This window comes from Orbicella faveolata, unplaced genomic scaffold (assembly GCF_042242905.1).
Source record: "Orbicella faveolata isolate gen_17 unplaced genomic scaffold, um_ofav_v1 contig_25, whole genome shotgun sequence".
Taxonomy (NCBI): Eukaryota; Metazoa; Cnidaria; class Anthozoa; order Scleractinia; family Merulinidae; genus Orbicella; species Orbicella faveolata.
This window is the reverse complement of record NW_028301553.1, coordinates 10,344,910-10,363,556: the sequence shown is the minus strand read 5'-3', so window position 1 is coordinate 10,363,556 and position 18,647 is coordinate 10,344,910. Positions and strand designations below refer to the sequence as shown.

At 40.4% G+C, this 18,647-nt stretch overlaps 2 protein-coding genes across 3 annotated transcripts; one reads left to right on the top strand and one right to left on the bottom strand.

The window, feature by feature from the left end:
* The first annotated feature begins 168 nt into the window (after positions 1-168).
* On the top strand, positions 169-14,895 carry LOC110049214 (protein O-mannosyl-transferase TMTC4-like). 2 transcript variants are annotated; one of them, XM_020754997.2, is made up of 18 exons: positions 169-967; positions 2,582-2,669; positions 3,624-3,733; positions 4,291-4,392; positions 5,848-6,015; positions 6,957-7,159; positions 8,732-8,906; positions 9,120-9,176; positions 9,646-9,717; positions 10,094-10,173; positions 10,529-10,580; positions 11,776-11,831; positions 12,132-12,195; positions 12,710-12,787; positions 12,866-12,980; positions 13,730-13,842; positions 14,009-14,078; positions 14,439-14,895. In XM_020754997.2, the coding sequence occupies exons 1-18, from the start codon at positions 359-361 to the stop codon at positions 14,594-14,596; spliced, it is 2,370 nt and encodes a 789-aa protein (XP_020610656.2). In that variant the 5' UTR covers positions 169-358; the 3' UTR covers positions 14,597-14,895. The 2 variants fall into 2 exon arrangements, with proteins under 2 accessions (XP_020610656.2, XP_089149790.1); XM_089293664.1 differs by having other exon boundaries at positions 5,845-6,015.
* Positions 14,896-17,341: 2,446 nt separating this feature from the next.
* LOC110049202 (trace amine-associated receptor 5-like) lies at positions 17,342-18,567 on the bottom strand. The gene has a single exon (XM_020754982.2). It carries the CDS (start codon positions 18,509-18,511, stop codon positions 17,342-17,344), a length of 1,170 nt encoding a protein of 389 aa, XP_020610641.2. The 5' UTR covers positions 18,512-18,567.
* Positions 18,568-18,647: the final 80 nt, after the last annotated feature.

Sequence of the window (18,647 nt, the reverse complement as noted above, 5' to 3'; positions counted from 1 at the left end):
CTTGTGTTTTCAGCTGAGCACCCCTGTCGGGAGGAGAGAGTAAACTACCGACTATTTATACTACTTGACCCTTCTCCAGATTGTCAAAAAGAGAAAAGATTTTCTTTCCCGTTTAATTACATTTAAATAATCTTAAGCTTATTTTGAAGTACAAGCAATAAGTGCAAAACAGTTTTACACTTGGCAGAGTTTTCTTGCCGCATTTTGGCTAGTCTGCTTACTTACACCTCCCGAGAAAGTAAGAACCCGCCAGACATGTGCGGGTAAACACGCGCTTTGTTTGAAAAATGGTGCGTTACACCCGCTGGAAATTAGGTTAAAAAATTGCCTCAAATTAGCTCAATAACAGACCTGTTTCATGGCATCCAGGTACAGGGGAAATGGCAACAAGCTGCGACGGAAATCTGCAAAAGATTCGGTTGGAGAGGAACGCGAGATTTCAAATTCTTTGGACTTTGCCACGGACGGCGATGAAATCGACAGTGATTTGCCCGTTCCTAACTTTTCGTTTACAGTCGCATCTGTCGTTGTTTCCTGTGTCTCTGTACTATGTTATTTTAATTCATGCAAGGGTGGTTTTGTCTTCGATGATTCCGAAGCAATTGTGGGTAACAAGGACTTGAATCCCGACATCCCGCTTGGAAAATTATTTCTTCATGACTTCTGGGGTACGAACGTCAGTTCAAATACAAGCCACAAGAGCTATCGACCTCTCACAATATTGACATTTCGATTCAATTATTGGTTGGCAGGAGGACTTAAACCCTGGGGATTTCATCTTCTCAATGTCATGCTTCACGCTGCGGTGTCAATTCTGTGTCTGAAACTTTTTTCTATCCTTGTCGGTGGCAGAAATAAAATCACATTTTATTATGATACCGCACCAACAAGAACTCAATTTCCCGCGCCCAAGGCGAGTTTTGTTTGCGCCGTTCTGTTTGCAACTCATCCAATTCACACAGAAAGCGTAAGTATAAATATTTCTTGAATTCTTTTAACGGTTAATTTTATTTCCTTGACCTTGGCGTGGGAAAGTTTGGTAATTTTGACAGCTGATGACTTATTTATGCTATTTTCTCCGGTGTCGAGTATTTTGCTGGCAGGTTTACTGAATTTGACTACCCAACGTTTAAATTTTTCATAGTTTCAAAGTTGGTTCATTACAGTACTTTCTTTCATTTAAAGTTGACGTTTTTCAAGTACACTAGTCTTTTCAACCAGACTAATTTCAATGTGAACTCCAACTTAATTTATTATTCTAGTAAATTATTATTTTGTGCAGTTACTTTTTCATAAAATCTCTTTGGTGAATATCAGTAGCTTGTCAATATTGATAGTTTGCACCCAATCCCCAGATATTTAAATTCCAAACATGAGGGTGGCTTGGGTTTTTTTTTATGAGCTGTAAAATGTTTTTCAACACAAACACATAATTTTTTTTTCATGGCTATTAGCCTTCTTGTGGTTGATTTAATCATATTCAGTAACAATTTCTCACAAAATTAAAATCAAACATTTTCATGAGCTATGACTGTGTGGCCATGAGGCAATTAGTTGTGCAAATAATGAAATCACTGTTTTTATTTGTTATAAAACATGACTATGCCCCCCCCCCCCTCTCCTACCCTCCCCCTCTCCAATTTATTTATCTAGATCTGACAAAAGTGAAAAGAAAATAGACCTTCCCTGCATTCCAGTGAACAATGGCACGGAGTCAAGGTCAGGGTGGACATAAGTACAGCAAATGTATGAAAATGTCCACCCAAACCTCACTCTGGTGCTATTGTTTGTACGTACTGAAATGGAATGCCGGAAAGGTCTATTCTTTGCTAATATCCTCCAACATATACTTGCTAATGTTATTGAATGCAAGAGAACACTTTGTGGCTTCCAAATATTGTTCACACAATTATTATTGTATGACTGTGTAAATTACTTCATTGTGATTGACTGAGGGCAGGCCAATAATAATTATTTTATATCATTAATTTTTAGTTTGAACTGCAGTGCAAATTAACACGTGTTTGTTTTAACTTTTTTAGTCAGATAATACATGTAAATGAGTAATCATAAATGAAAACTCACAAGCAATTTGAAAATTCTTTCAAATTGCATTTGCCTTAAGGCTGTAGGCTTGCAATTTTGAGAGAACTTTCAAATGTCACTCAGAGTGTAAATTGTTAATTGGAATCACATTTACACAATTACCTATACTAATCACATTTATACGATTGCCTATACTCATCAAAGGACACGTACTAACCTGAAACAATGAGCCAACCACCAGTCAACAAAATAATCAAAATGATCAAAATGAAACCACTGAACAGTGGAAATGGAAAAAACCCCACCAGATTTCTGTCACAAGGTTGCCATAGAAATATGAAATCACATGACTTAGCAAACTACAAGTGACACCTCCAAATTTCCCCTGATTAATTGTTAGGTAAAGGCCTGAAGTTCTTCTTGGAGAATACTTTACAAAATAAGGTAATTTTGAGATTAGCATGGGCACTGACACTTTGTGTCCTTGCCCAGCACAACTATTATACTTCATATCCTATTTTAATTGTCTTCTTAGGTTTCAGGTTTGGTTGGTAGAGCCGATCTTTTGGGTGCACTCTTTTTTATTCTCTCATTTATGTGTTATGTAAGATGCTGTGATATTGGTGAGTATTTCTTCTACTTTATTAGCTATGTTAAGTTTAATAAACTGTAGATAAAGTCTGCTTATGAGCCAAGTGGCCCATCAGGCCAGAGCTTTATAATCCCAGTTTCTGCAGCATGATTTGACTAGGAATATTTCTACTCCCCCTTGGATGGAATGCTAGTCCATCACAGGGTTACCCCCAGCATTAAGTTCGCCAGTATCTATTTATACACCTGGGCAGAGAGAGGCACTGTGAGAGTGAAGTGTCTTGCCCAAGAACACAACATAATGTCCCTGGCAAGGGCTCGAACCTGGGCTGCTCTGTCTGGAGTCGGACGCACTAACCCTTGGCCACTGCGCCTACCTGTAAGTTTAGTTGTGCTTACTTTTAGCTTCAAGAACAGCCATTACATTACTTACTGTTCTGTACACCAGGTCAAGGACGTTTAAACTACACATAGTTTGTCTTATAGAACTTTGTATGTATCATGTAAATGTGTGTTGAAAATTAATGGAATGGGATTTTTCTTACCAGTATGGTGTTAATAAATACTTTCTAGTTTCATTGATTCCTTGCAAGCAGAATTTCACAGAGTGCATTTTGAATTTAGTGTTTTCCTTAAAGCTTATTTGTTTTGGCTATGGTCAATTTCAGTCTTAACTGCTGCTGCTGAATAAAACTGGGATAAACATGGGCAGGTGTAAATTAATAGCGGTGTTTGTTATAGACTCATGTAACTTAGAGATTCCAGTTTCAAATGAGAATTCGGTGAGGTCTCTAGCTCTATAACAGTAAGGTTTTCAGTTTTTCATTCATCAGCTCATGTAAATGTACCTCTGTAAGACAATGCAAAAGCCTGCATGAAAATTTTTGGCATGAAAATTTTTGGCATGAAAATTTTTGGCATGAAAATTTTTGGCATGAAAATTTCTTATGAGTCAGAATAATTATTTTGTTTTGTGCTATGTTTAGATTATGATGAGGGTGGACCTCCTGTTAAGTTGCCATGGAAACCTCTCATATTAAGCATGGTACTTTGCTGTATAGCGATGCTTTGTAAGGAACAAGGGATAACTGTTCTGGTAAATGTTCATTCTCTACTGATATTGATTAGCTTAGTGTATGGTCTGAAAACCTGGCATTCGGCATCTTGAATAAACTAATGCAAATGGTCATAGGTATTTGGTGGTAGTGATCTACAACATAGTCCTCATTATGTATTTAAGCCAAAACATAATTATAATTACATGTACAAAATTTTGTTACCTAAAACATTGGCATAATTATCAGGGGTATCATGTTACAGTTAACCTTAACTCTAGAACAAATTTTAGTATCAATTGATTAACTTGTTGTATCTTGTCAGTCTACCATACCTCTTGTGGTTGGGGGTAACAGAATAGGTTAGATTTGGAATTTGTTTTGTCACAGCCATAGCATACATTTATAAACAAATATCTTGCCAAAGTAGAATGAAGGGTTTCTCTCATTAACCAAGATTTTACTTCTTTTTAAATTTATTTTTAGTTGAGCAAATCTGAGAATAAAATTGTATTTAAGTGTAGTAATATCATAAGTATTAGACTAGAGTACCTTGAGCAGTTGTTCAATCCAGTGACTCTCTCCTTCTACCTTGCAGGGAATCTGTTGTGTGTATGATGTCATAGTAGTCTGTGAAATTGATCCACTGTTGTTTTTAAGAAAAATCTTTACAAAAGAGAGCAAGAATGGAGGTTTAAAAGTATGTTGCTCCAGATGTACTCACATCAATTGCATGTAAAAATCAGTGGCCAGGAGCTAATGTGCCTAATGCAATGTTTACTCAGTCTCAGTAGGCTTGCAATGTGTGAAAAGGGCTTCAGCTACATAACTCTCTGCACGCATTGCTTACCTTTGATTCTATAATCCATAAGCAGCTAGTATCATAGGACTGTAATGTGTGAAAAGGGCTTCAGGTGCATAACTCTCTGCATGCATTGCTTACCTATGGTTCTATAATCAGTAAGCAACTAGTATCATAGAACTGCAATGTGTAAAAACGGCATCAGCTACATAACTCTCTGCATGCATTGCTTACTTATGATTCTGTAATCAGTAAGCAGCTAGTATCATAGGTCTGCCATGTGTGAAAAGGGCTTCAGCTACATAACTCTCTGCACACATTGCTTACTTATGATTCTATAATCAGTAAGCAACTAGCATCATAGGTCAGCAATGTGTGAAAAGGGCTTCAGCTACATAACTCTCTGTATTCATTGCTTACCTGTGATTCTATAATCAGTAAGCAGCTAGTATCATAAGTCTGCATATTCCTCTGCACGCATTGCTTGCCTATAATTCTGACCAGTAACTGGCTAGAATCATAGGTCTGCAATGTGTGAAAAGAGCTTCAGCTACATAACTCTCTGCATGCATTGCTTGCCTATGATTCTATAATCAGTAACTGACTAGCATCACAGGCCTGTAATGTGTGAAAAGGGCTACAGCTATAAAGCTCTCTACACGCATTGCTTGCCTTTAATTCTTACCAGCAACTGACTAATACTTTAGGCTTGCAATGTGAGAAAAAGAGAACAACTACATAGCTCTCTGTGCCCATGTATTTGCCCCCTGAGCATCCCATAATAGCTATTTGAAACAATAGAATTCAAATTGGTCGCCATATCGCCGAAAAAGGCCAATTTTGCTTGCCTATTATTCTAAACAGTAACTCACTAGCATCACGTGAAAAGGAAAACGGTTACATAGCTCTCTGCATGCCTTGCGTACCTGGAAAATAATTATAGTAATCAGTAAGCAACTAATATCATAAGCCTTATCATTCCATTATTTTTTATTATTATTAATATTTTTTCTATTTTATTAATTTTTATTGATTGAAGTTGTTTACAAAAATTATGATAGCTAAAAAAACGGCTGTATATAATAAATTACATAGGTTTTTCTATACTAAATGTAACGCTAGAGTAGAGAAAATGACACTAACTTGATAGTATTCGTATATCGTTTTAGTCGGTACTGGATAAACACAATATCATTCCATTATGGGACGTGTACCGTCCTGTTCTAGAGTAGCAGTAGTACTCGTGTGAGGTCAGGACAAATGGCAACCTTATGAGCTGTCCTACTGGAAAAATAATTATTGTGAGTTATTTTTGAAATCATATCAGTTATATGCTTTGTGTTGTTGCAGCAGAAAGAAGAGCCACCTCTGTGGATAAAGCCTCTCATTCGTCGGCAAGTAGTTCTGTTTATCACTGGCATTGTTCTTCTGTTTGGTCGTTGGCATGTCATGGGCTCCTCAACTCCAGTATTTCAAGTAGTCGATAATCCTGCATCGTTTGAGAAGTCTCTTATTATGAGGGTAAGCGGTGCTCAGCTCACATAAACAAGCGTCAAAAACTGTTTCATTTTACCCTATCAATCGCAGCAGAGGCCAAATTCTCAGAAAATACCTAACCTTTGAAAAACAAACCGCCCCACCTGAACGCACTGTGTTTATGCGGTAGCTCATAAATTGTGTGGTCAGACAGAACTTAAAATCAGCCTGTACAGTATTTAAACAGTACCACCTGAAACTATTGCTCAGAAGCAAATGAGAAGTCTGATTGGTTCCCTCAACGGTCCAAATTTTGCATTACCGTCAAGTTGGGCTGCTCACCAATTAATTTTAGTGAATTGGTTATTCAAAACATTAAACGAATGAACGCCCCTATCTTTTAGTAAAAATACACATTCCTTAACTTTTGGTGGACAGCATCAGTTGAACGTTCATGAAAGCGACCTGAAAAACGAAAGTAAATTCTTACCTTTGTCGTGTGTGTTTACCGAGAATGGTCGCTGGGATTAAATTTACCAGCAGAGTTTTCAAAGAGCCATCACTATACATACTCTGTTTAACCAGCTTGTTCGGTCCGTATTGGGGAATGTTGGCCTCTTCTCTCATTTCTCTTTTTGCAAGATTATCAGAGTTTATCGGGACCACGCCTGCAGGTGGGTCCAGAAACTTGCAAGAAAGAAAGCTCTCCACCAAGAGCGTGTTTAAAACATGAAATGGTGAACTGACGAAATGACACTACGAGTAAGAATCAATGTGGGATACAGGTGTCTGAAAGGGTTAACCCTTACAATTATTGAGTGCTAACCACTGTCGAGGCACTGATATTTAAGCTAACCTGAGCGCTGTTTAGGTAAACCACAGTGCCATTCGTCATTTCGCCATTCCTTGTTTTAAACATGCCCCTCACCAATATTAACACACTGATGAGTTAACTTTGTGTAAGTTGTATTTGCTTCTCTTCAAAGGTCATCAACTATAACTACCTATACGCCATCAATGCCTGGCTTCTAATCGTTCCACAGTGGCTTTGTTTTGATTGGTCCATGGGATGCGTGCCGTTAATCAAATCGTTCTTTGACCTGCGCATGCTCTGTGTTGCTGGTGTGTGGACAGTCTTGCTCGCACTTCTCGCTTACTGCGTGTGCGGAAAAAGTTTACAAATAAAACGGTATGGTTTAATTGTGATCATTTTGAGGTTTATTGTTGCCAGAAAGGTTGCTCACTATTTTAGTCTATAAGTAAATCTGGGTTTAGAGCGTCTTCATTTGAGTGTCGTTAAACTGAAACCAACGTAATCACTTTGACCAATCGCAAAGGACATAAACAATCCAATGAACCAATCATAACTCAAAGATAAGATACCTGTAGCTGACGCGAACGCGGGAAAACGTGTGTGAGTGAGCCACGATTCGTTTTGTTCGCGCCTTTTCTTAAACCAGCCGTTTAAAGGCTGATTTTCACTAGCGCATAACCACTGAAACATAAGGAGAAGCCGACATACGCAGATGTAGTAGGCTGTTGATAATTAGCACCTTTTGTTAGGAAAATGTTTAGCAAAAGGCGCTAATTATCAACATCTGACTACCTCTGGGTTTGCCGGCTTATGCTTTAGACTGCGAGCTGCCTCTCGTTTCCTCGAAAACCGTGGGAAAGACAACAACAACAACAACAACAATCTTTATTTCGTGCCCAGAAAAATTTTACAGTAAAAATAAATACATGCAATGTGAAAAAATAACAATGAAAAACAGAGCACAGCCACGTAGAAATAGCTAAGGCTAATCGAGCTAAGTGGCTGGGTCAAGCGGAAAAAATATTGCAATAAAGTTACAGAATATATGAAAAAAAAAAAAAACAGGACACGATTTCATTCACACACACAGACAAAGACACACATACAGAGAACGAAAAAGAAAAAAATAAATGTGCACACACAAAAATGAAAGCCAAACGGATTCAACTCTCCCTCTAAAATTGTTGTTGGCAATAATGTAATTACTGATTCCAAGGCTATTTCTTCAGCTTTTAATAAATATTTTTCAGAAATTGGCAGAAAGTTAGCAGAAGAGATTCCTCAAGTTGATATCGATCCCCTAGACTTTCTTGGGTCCTCGCAGGCAAACAGCTTTATGCTTTTCCCTGTTTCTGCAGTGGAGATACAGAATGAAATTACTAGCCTAAACTCATCCAAGGCTTCTGGTCCTTTTAGCATTCCTGTATGCCTGCTAAAGCTATTAAAAACCTGCATATCATTTCCCTTGGAATTTATCTGTAATCTTTCCGTTAGTAGTGGCTGTGTGCCTGCCAAAGTGGTAGTGCATACTGCGAGCAGTCTCTTTTCCTCGAAAATCCGCGGGGAAGAACGCAAAACAAGTAACCGCGCGAGCGTGATTGTGAGCGTGACGCACGAGCGGCGATGACGCGAGCGTGACTGTGAGCGTGACGTGTGAGCGGCGAGCGGTGATGCCGCGAGCGTCGTAGCGCGTAGACGAGCGAAAAGAGAAGCCCGCGTCATCGCCGCTCGCGCGTCACGCTCACAATCACGCTCGCGCGGTTACTTGTTTTGCGTTCTTCCCCGCGGATTTTCGAGGAAAGGAGACTGCTCGCAGTATGCACTACCACTTTGGCATAACTGTAGCTCGTCCAGCCATTTTAGGGCTTCAATAAAAACGCTATTAGTCCGTCTCCCTGAAGCACAATTCTTCACGATAACTTGCTTACATTTTTTGTTTTGTTTTAGGATCTTGACCATGGGCCTCGCCTTAGTTGTTGTTCCGTTCCTTCCAGCATCGAATATCTTCTTCACTGTTGGTTTTGTTGTGGCAGAAAGAGTGCTGTATCTCTCCAGTATTGGGTCTTGTATCATCACTGTACTCGGGTTTATTTTACTGAGCAAAAAGCGCTTGGGAAAGAAGGTGAGCGATATTCTTATTGGCCAAAAGTTTCCTTCTATTTTGCAAGTTCGTCTTTTGCTGAGATTAATGGGCCGCAAAAGTAGCTCTCCCCGCCATGGCGACTCCGATCCGTCGTTCGTTCTTATCGCTAATTTTTACTAATCTGTTAAATGTAAGAGTTAATGTAACTGGTAACTTTCTGAAATGCCAATGTGTTTTTTTCTGTTCCTTTAGGTATTAGGATTCGGTATCGGTTTGCTTATAGCTTTGTACATGGCTCGAACAATACAGGTAAGAAACGAGAAATGACGGACCTTGCCGACACTATCGGTCGACATGTCGGCAGGTAGTCAGTCAATATGTCAACCGAAACTCGGCGTACATGTCGAGTGCATCGGTTGCCTTTCGACCGACACGCATGTCAGCCGATACTCGGTCGACAAGCGGCCGATACTTAAACGACACGTGGCCTATATTCTACCGTCACTTGGTCGGCTCAGTTGTTACTGAGTTCTATTTTCTCTATTCAAATATTAAATTATTTTCTCTATTCGAATTGCCCTCGTTTACGTTACGTCCCAGCACCGGCTAGAGTTGGCCGATACTCGGCCCACAGATGCCTTAAATACACAAGATCCTAAACGAGAAACATTTTTAACAGTTCATCAAAACTGTCAACCTGCTCCCTTCTTTTTCACAGACGACTTTCGTTTAAAGTGAACTAAAACTAATATTTTACATATGTTTGTTTTTTCTTTAGAGATCATCTGAATGGATAGATGAAGACACTCTATTCACTTCCGGGATGTTCGTTTGTCCGCTCAATGCTAAGGTAACGGGAACATCTAACCTTTGATACAAATTACGTTATAGATCCGCTGTTAATGACTCAAAGGTTTGTTGCGTCTACGTAGGTACTAGGTAATGATAGTAACGAAGAAATTTGATTGTGGGTTTTGATGAACTCGTATGATGGCGTTCGCCATGGTAAGGAAGTTTTGCTCTAAGTTTGGAGGGTCGGCTTTTTTCGAAGGAAGCAGGTTGCTAATTGTGGTAACTGTGCCGCAGATAATGATGTATAAGCTACAGCTGGGCTGTTTTCTCACAATATAAATGAAGAGAATTAATGTTCAAGCGCGAGTTTGTAAATAGAACAGGTGGAACAATACACAAATCAGTTATAATTGCAATTGCTTTCACTTTAACAGGTTCATTACAACATTGGTAAAGTACGAGGTGAAAAGGGACAAGTAGAAGTTGCCGAGAAATTTTATAGAGAAGCAATCAGGTACACATGTGTTAAGTATAGCAATATAATATACGTTCATTTATTTGGATCCTATGGATTAGTTTGGAGTCTACGTCCAGTTTTTGTAGCATGAAAATTGTTTGCACAGACACTGAATACCAGTACGGCTATCGCGGAATATCACCCCATTTGTCCCAGGTAACAATTCGCTGGTAGCAATTTATAATATATCGGTGGAGAGAGATACCATGAGTCGAGTAAAGTGTCTTGAACAACGACTCCGGTCATGGCTTCAACCTGGCTTTTCAGACCCGACCATGTCTTAGACTACTAGTTTTTTAGAATGTTTGTCTATTCTTAATGTGTTTCTTTGTTTTTCTTCTGTATTGAGCAGGTTAAATCCAACATATGACCAAGCTTTGAATAATCTTGGAAACCTCATAAAGGTAGAGTTTGAATCTTATTTCATAGAACGGTTTTCATTTGAGTGTCGTAAAACCAAAACCAAAGGAATCACTCTATCCAATCACAAAGGACGCAGACAATGCAGTGAACCAATCAAAACTCGAAGTAATTACATGTAGCTGACGCAAAACCCGGGAAAACGCGGGCGAACGAGTCACGATTGGTTTTGGTTTTACTTCTGATTGGATGAAAAAATGGCGCGAGTTTTTAAAGCCAATCGTGTTGCGTAGTTGATGTGAAACCAGTTCCTTTTCGACACTCAAATGAAAACCGCTCTAACTGCTACTGATCCTAGACGTCTGTTAAAATGGCTTTTTTTATGCCGTTTCACGCACCGTTGGTTTCAGCAGCGGATTCAAAGAAAGCGATCACATGATGACAAATATCTCTCGGCGCGGATGGCCAAAGTTTGCAGCACGGCTGTTGCAAATTTCTCAAAAGTACCAAGTTCGAGGAAAACTCTTATCCATGCGATGGATTTTCCCTCTGTCGACCTCTTCTCTGTAACACATCTTGGATCGTATCTTGCTAGAAAGTGCGAAACTCAACAAACTTGCAAGCAAACTGTGAAGCACTTCCCCGACGGCAGAGATTCACTCATCACACGATCATGAAATTCGTCATCACGTGATCACTTTTGTTTGAGTCCGTAAATGAAACCAACGGTGCGTGCAGTGGCCTGAAAGAAAGCCATTTCAACAGAAGTCTGGGATCAATAGTATATTATTTTCATTGCCTTTTGGCCTTCGAGGAGAAGGGGAAGCGTGTGCAACCCTTTGGCCGCCATATTTAAAAATAATTCTGTTTGTCTATCTGTCTGTCTCCGTCTGTCCGACAGTCTGTCTGTCTATCTGTCTGTCTGTCTGTCCGACAGTCTGTCTGTCTGCCTGTCTTTCTGCCTGTCTGCCTCTCTGTCTGTCCGTCTGTTTGTCTGCGATAACGCAGTTGCTTCTTTCTCGAGAACTTTCTTTGCGCACGTGATATTTCTGATTGGACAAAATCCATCGTGAATTGTTCCTGTACTTATATGAAGATGTGTGTGTGTTTCTAATTGGAAGAAGTCCGTCGGATAAGTCCGTCTGGTGTACATTTACGAGAATTGTTTTTTTTTCCACGACTGCGTTGTGTTGTAGTTGAAGTCAATCAGTAGACATAAGTTGTTTGTTCAATTGATAGGACAATGGAAGATATAAAGAAGCAGAGGTACTTTTAGAAAGAGCCGTGGAAATAAGGTATGCTAATTATTGCTAAGTTCCTAGGACTCCATACTCTGTTTCTGGTCACCTGACCGTTCGTCTCGGTTACCTCCACGAAACAGAAAGACCGCGATGACCTGGGTGAAGGCCGACAGGTTTTACAAACGCTTAAAATTTTCTGACTGGCCTTGTAGTCTGTAGTTTCTTTACATGATTTTAGCGAGGCTAAAGTGAAAGAGCTTAGGTTTTCTTTCTTTCTTTTAAAAGGATAACGTCATTTGGATCATTGTGACTGTTATATCGTTAATATTTTAACTGATGATGTTTTGTGAACAGTAATACATTTGCCGCTGGCTGGATGAACTTAGGAACTGTCAAGGCTGCACTCCATAAAAGTGACGTGAGTAGAAAAACAAATCAACTGATTGTAATGACGTGATCATGCAGTAAGCTTTTGCGTGACCTTTATGGTATTCGCTACCGTGACCTATTATATTAAAGAAGACTTATCGTAGCTGCTGCTGTGACTTTTATTGTTCCTGACTTGACTTAAAGTTCCTAGCGTGACTTATTATTGTACCTCTTAGCGTGAACTTTTGCCATGACTTGTCGTGTTTCCAATTCTCCTAGAGTGACTAATTGCTGCTCCTAGCTCCTCCAGTAGTTCCTAGCGTGGTGCATTATAGCTCCTGTACAGTGGCCATAGTAACTCCTATCGCATTGTATTGTAGATGTAGATCCTAGTGTGACTTATTTCAGCGCAGCCAATCTGCCCCCGACGTGACATGTTGTAACTGCAAGCGTCAGTTATCGCAGCGTTCTGTGCGACTTAGTATGGCTCTTAGTGTGACCGATTACTTAAAACAACCGATTTTGGCAACGCACTTTGTCCTCACTGATCATTTTTTTGTTAGGAAGCGGAAAAATGCTACATCAACGCCATACAACACAGACGAGTATACCCAGACGCTTTCTTCAACCTTGGAAATCTGGTAAGAACTCGTTGACCTCGCTCACTAATAAAAACAATAAACAGGACACTCAAGTCATGTTAACGACTTTCCTTTCAGTACATTGACCAACGGAGACACAAAGAAGCCATTGCAGCGTTTAAAGCAGCTGTCAATTTAAAGAACGATCACGTGGGAGCGTGGATGAATCATGCGCTGCTTCTTGAAAAGTCAGGTACGCGTTTAAGAAGAATTTTTCTCAAGGCTTTTACGAAGCTGGCTGTTACAGAAACAAAAACGATGGTAGAATCGAAGCGCAAATATGTAATCCATGGCAAAGTGCTGCAAAACATGTTGGCGACGCTGAGCGCGAGAAAATATGTAATTAGTGACAAGCGCGGGAAAATTTCACCCGCGCAAAGCGCAGGAAATGCAAGCGCAAGAAAATATTTACAGCGGTTAAATGGAAAAACTCAACGCCATCTTCGGTTTTCCTGATCTGGAAGTTTGTAAGAGTCTGAAGCGAAAATTTGCAAGACTTGTTTGAAAATTTGAGACGTTACCGATGAGTGACAATTTTGGCGGGAACGGTGACGCTGTGGAGGTGACAAGCCCACCTCGTTCCCAGGGTCTGTCTTCTTGCCCGAGAATAACAGAGATCATGGGAACGAGGCTGGTGGCAAGCCCTTTCGTGCGGGAAAAGAGGCACCGGAAAAGATGTAACTGAAGGGAAGCCTAAGGACAGTTGCTTGAGCAACCATGTTTGGTTTGGGTTTTGACAAAACGTTTCAAATTAGCATTTTACAATTGTGAACATCATTTGCTGAGGGACACGCCCCTCTCGAAAATACGAAACTGCTAAAAGTTTCTTAATGCGAGTTGCTCTCGTAGGTCTGAACAAATTTTGTTTTCTGTTGTTTTTTCTTGTTTGTTCTTTTATTGACAAAGTGCGAAGTCCTTGATCGTCTTTATTTTTACTACTAGGTGACAGAGATGAAGCAATTGCTGTGCTCATGGCAGCCAAGAAGTACATCCCGGATGAATCCTTACTCTACTTCAACCTCGGTAACATGCTTGGACAGAAGGAAGAATTCCAGGTGCGCAGGTTTTGATGGAATTTATATATACATTATATCTCACGAAGTTTCCTTCTGTTAGTTTCTTTTACGGAGTTAGTGGAAGGGGCTTCACTTTTACCATTTGATTGATCTATCGCACAAGAATAACCACCTTTGAATTTAAAAAATTCTTTGTGTTTTGCAGGAAGCTGAAAATCATTTCTTAATTGCGTTGGAATTAAACCCTAACTCTGCAGAAATTCATGGAAATCTGGGTAAGAACACAGTCCTTAACCTCGGTTACAATTGTATATTAGGGCTTAGGCAAAGCGTGAAAATTTACTTCTCAGACTCATCGATTTTGACGATTTTACTTCTCCGTTTACTCCTTAGTTTTTCTCTCGATTGAGAAGATATATCAAACACTCGAGACAGTGTTTCATCGGCTATCCAAACACCCCGAATCCCATAAAAAATACTCCGCTGCGCGTCGTATTTTGAACTCTCTTCTCGGAGTTTAGATATCCCGATGAGACAGTGTCTCTCGTGCTTGATACATTACTTCTAAATGTCTGAATTGTTCTGTTTGTTTGTTTGTTTGTTTTTTTCTTTTTCTTCTTTTTTTTTTTTAACAGGGGTGCTATATCATAGATGGGGTAAACACGACCAAGCTTCAAAATACTATAAGAAGGCGCTAAAACTGGATCCTCGGAGCGAAAACGTTTACGACAACCTACAGAAACTCCAAAGAACGAAACGGCTGTTAGGCAACGGAAAACCCAAAGGAAAATAACGGCAACAGGAAAATCCTTTACCACGTTGTATAGTTTGTACGCATTTGAACGAATTTACCGTAACTTTTTACAAAATTTGTTTCGCAAAGAGTTGGATTCCTTCACAGCAGTTATTTCGGCGGTCACGTAACTTTTGTACCCAATGTCACGCAATGCTTCACAGTTGGGTACAGGACTTGCGTGACCAATTAGTTACTGCCGCGAGAGGGAGTTAGTTTGCTCAGTATTTTAAATTTCTTGGCATGAAATGCTATTTTATTTAAATGTTCTGTCAAATAAAACGAGATGAGCAGTTTAATTAATAGTCTTGCATTGTTTGATTAATAAACTATTCATGATGCTATCAGCCAACCAGAACACTCCTCTCCCTGGTAAGGTAGTCCGTTTTTTGGGATGTCACGGAAAGGGGAGAGTTGCGTGACATCCAAAAAAAACGGTTGCGGAGGAGACTATGGTAAGGTGAATGAGTTAAGAAACCCAGGGCGCTTTCCAGTCACCTAAAAATTCCGACAATTTCAAAACATGGACAAATGGTATGGAAATTTCCTGAGAAAGGGCGCTTTCCATTCGACCAAAGATTCCGAAATTTTCGAAACGGGGACAAATGGTTCGGAAATTTCCGGGGAAAAGTTCCAGGAAATCCGGAAATTGTTGAATTTCCGAAAAGAGAACTATTCAACCGAAAATTCCGAAAATTCTGGGAGAAAAGTTAAATGCAACGGAGAGAAATTTCCGAAAATCTCGGTGTACTTCGGTTGTGTTCTTTTCCGGAAATTTGGAAAAGTGCCGCTCCATTCGTCAGTGGAAATTTCCGAAAATTCAAAGCAGAATTTTCAAAGCGCGGAAATAGCTTGCAGAAGAAACAGGTTAGCGGGGCAAATCTGTCTCTCCTGCAGGCTAAATGGAAAAGGGCCTTACATGTTTTTCAGCAAATTTAAAGCACATTAGAAAATGTTTCTTAATTTACACTTCGTCTCGGGAAACATCAAGGGAAAAAAGGGATCAGTTATTTATCATTAAAAGTGTATAATATATTAGCCTTATATTCATGCTTTATGCGTCCACTTGCTACCACCCCCACCCCTGGACATGTCCCCAGGGATTGGACATTTTTTTTTCTTACTCGGCGGCCTATTCCCTGCACCCATGCACGAAAAAGAAGACAATTCCCAAGCCCCGGGACTCCTATCTGCCACAACTATGTCTGTTTAAACATGTGCAAAACATGGCGGCAATATTGGTGGTTGTTCAGTTTTTCATGCGTTCGTCCTTTTTTTTTCTGACAATGAATCTCGTCATAACCTTGTGAAAGTAGCTTTGGATCGACCCCGGACCGCTCGATCCGGAGTCGAGAGCACTTACCATGGGCCCGTTTCTCGAAAGCCCCGGAAACTTTTCGGGCCCGTAAAGCCATTTTTAGTTCATTTGTATCTAAAAACGGAGAGGTGTATACCCCTGAAACTACCTGTATGAAGAGAACTTCTGTTCATATTAAGAATATGTGACTAAAACAGCTCAGTGATCATAAGGTTTGAGATTTTGCTATGGCTTTCCGGGTGCGAAAACTTTTCGGGACCTTCGAGAAACGGGCCCAATGTGGCCACCGTGTTTCCCATGTGAGGCGACTCAAATGATTAAGTTGATTCTGACGTGGAACCTAATGGCGTCAAACTTAATTTTCAGATTCACCTAAAAATTTTGAGGTAGAATATAATTTATATTATGTATCTGCAGTATTATGTATGATTATTGTATGTCTTGTGTTTGTAGCCGATATAAAACGAGCTCTGATTGGCAAATTCTAAGGCATTATTCTCCCGTAATGCCCACGATTCAGTTATGGGACCGTAAAAGCAAAGCAAAAAGCCATACAATAAACAAGTTATTAACGTCGAATGTCCGAACTTTATGGGAAAATCTCAACCCTCGGCCTTGCCTTGCCAAGGTCTTGCCTTGCCTTGCCTCGGCCTTGCCTCGCCGAGGTCTCGGTTTGAGATTTTGCTCATGAAGACCTCGCGCTCGATTAATAGGTAGTTCTGAGTCCAAGTCGAATTTGTGCCGTTCTATTATACTTAATATCAGGCTCGGCGCATGTAAAACTCGATGTTTAAACTGGACTTAATGCTGGCTAACCCTCCAGTTCCTCCTATAAGTGTCGGTTCTCGGTATTGGCCTTAACAATTCGTGGTCAAGTCCAGCTGGGCAAATGCACACAGTCCAAGAACTGGAGTCGAAAGGGGAATTAAAAACAACCCCAAGCTGTTAATCGACAGCATTACGCCAGCATCATGCGTTTTAGACGGATCAATGAGCCACTGGCTACATGTGATCCGGGTAATGATCAATTTGGGTCTTGAATCACAAATTAAGTAAAATCTTTGCATTAGGTAGTATGCGTTTTTTCATGTTCTATGACCTGCTACTGCCATTCGCACCTTTTGTCTGGACCGTCGATGCTTTAACTGGGACCAATAACTCTGTTCTGGGTCTTTCTTTTGGGCCTTGGGTCTTTCCGCTTCGAAATGCTCGAGATTAGCAAATTTCACGTTGGAAATACTTATATCGTTTCTGGATTTCGATCTTGACTAATATTCCTAATTAGATGTGGTGCAACAACAGGCTTCTTAGCATCTTCCACACTTTGAGGATTGTTTTCTCGCTTTATTTTGCTTGCCACTATCAGCATGGATTGCTGCAGTGGTTGCCACGATAAAAATTGGTTGTTGCAACTTTAAGCCATTCAACTAAGGAGCTGCTGCATTTATCAACTGGGGAGCAGACGACGACTTCTTCAATATGGCTTCACTTGGTGTTCTATTAGCAGAGTCTAAAACCAGCGGGAGATTGCAGGATCCCGATAGTGCTACACGCGGAGAAGGTTTTTCCACGTTGTCCAGCTCTGCCGACCCAAACAGATCCCTTTGCCTGGGAAATGGAACGGCAGGAACTGTTGGCTGGATTGTTTGAGGCTTCTTTATGTGTAAAAGCTCGCGAATAGCATTCCTGAAATGGCTGTCTCTATAACAATAAAGCAGAGGATTAAATAGAGAGTTCAACTGCGTCACTGCCTCTGTGAGCCGGTAAGCGAGATATCCAGGCAAGCCTGGAACAGCGCTTCGCAAAATGGCACAAAGAGGAAATAGGATAAAGGAGAATATTGCTACAGCAGTTAGCAAGCCAGTCGTCTTGGCAACTTTGGATTCAAGCTTCACATTCACGAGAACGGCGACTCCAGCTTTGCGGATTTGGTCTATTTTATGTTGGCGCATTCCGAGATATACCTTAAGATAAAAATATGTTATGAGTATCAAAAGGGTTACTACCACACAAGTCCACATCATAAACAAGCCTATCACAATTTTACGATCCCTACCGGTTACGATGGTTATAAAGATTGGAAGCGCTGCGAGGAGAGCTGAGAGCCAGGCGGCTATCGCCAGTTTTTTGAGGCGGCCATTTGTGATGGTAAACTTGTAGTCCATCCATTTTTGTATCGCAACGTACCTCTCCCAAGCAATAATCGTCAAGTGATTTAAGGTAGCCAGGAAGGCAAACAGCATTAAGTTAGGATTCACCAAGAGTAACATGCATGTATGATCAAACGAAACTTGACGCGCTACTAAGAAATTAACAGTGACAGATAACGGCATTACTATAGCACCAATTAGAAGATCTGTAACAGCCAGGCTTGATAACATAATTCTTGAGGGCCTTTGTAGCTCTTTCTTTTGCTTTATGGCTACGATCACCATCGCGTTCAAAAGAATGGTAGGGGGTGAAGCAATGAGTATGAAAACGGCTATAATCCATGGAAAAGTGGAGGTATTTGAGTCCCACGTTAGGTCAGGTGCGTACTGGCAATAAAGTGTTGCGTTGGAAGAGCTGATGGTTGCTTTGGTGTTGTTTAGGTGCATGTTGCTATGGTATGAAGAATGAATCTCTTTTGGAGACCTGAAGTGGCCGTAAAATTACCCGCCGCCTCTGTCGCTTAAGGAACAAAGAATCTTCAGTTTTGAAGTCGCTCTGTGCCTTTAATCCTATAATGTACAA

Excerpts from the sequence above, each read along its gene's own strand:
- LOC110049214 (XM_089293664.1), top strand. The coding sequence starts at position 359 with ATGGCATCCAGGTACAGGGGAAATGGCAACAAGCTGCGACGGAAATCT. Across the intron at positions 11,832-12,131 it reads GAAAGAGCCGTGGAAATAAG|TAATACATTTGCCGCTGGCT; the intron begins GTATGCTAATTA and ends TTTTGTGAACAG. Across the intron at positions 14,079-14,438 it reads AGAAATTCATGGAAATCTGG|GGGTGCTATATCATAGATGG; the intron begins GTAAGAACACAG and ends TTTTTTTAACAG.
- LOC110049202 (XM_020754982.2), bottom strand. The coding sequence starts at position 18,511 with ATGCACCTAAACAACACCAAAGCAACCATCAGCTCTTCCAACGCAACA.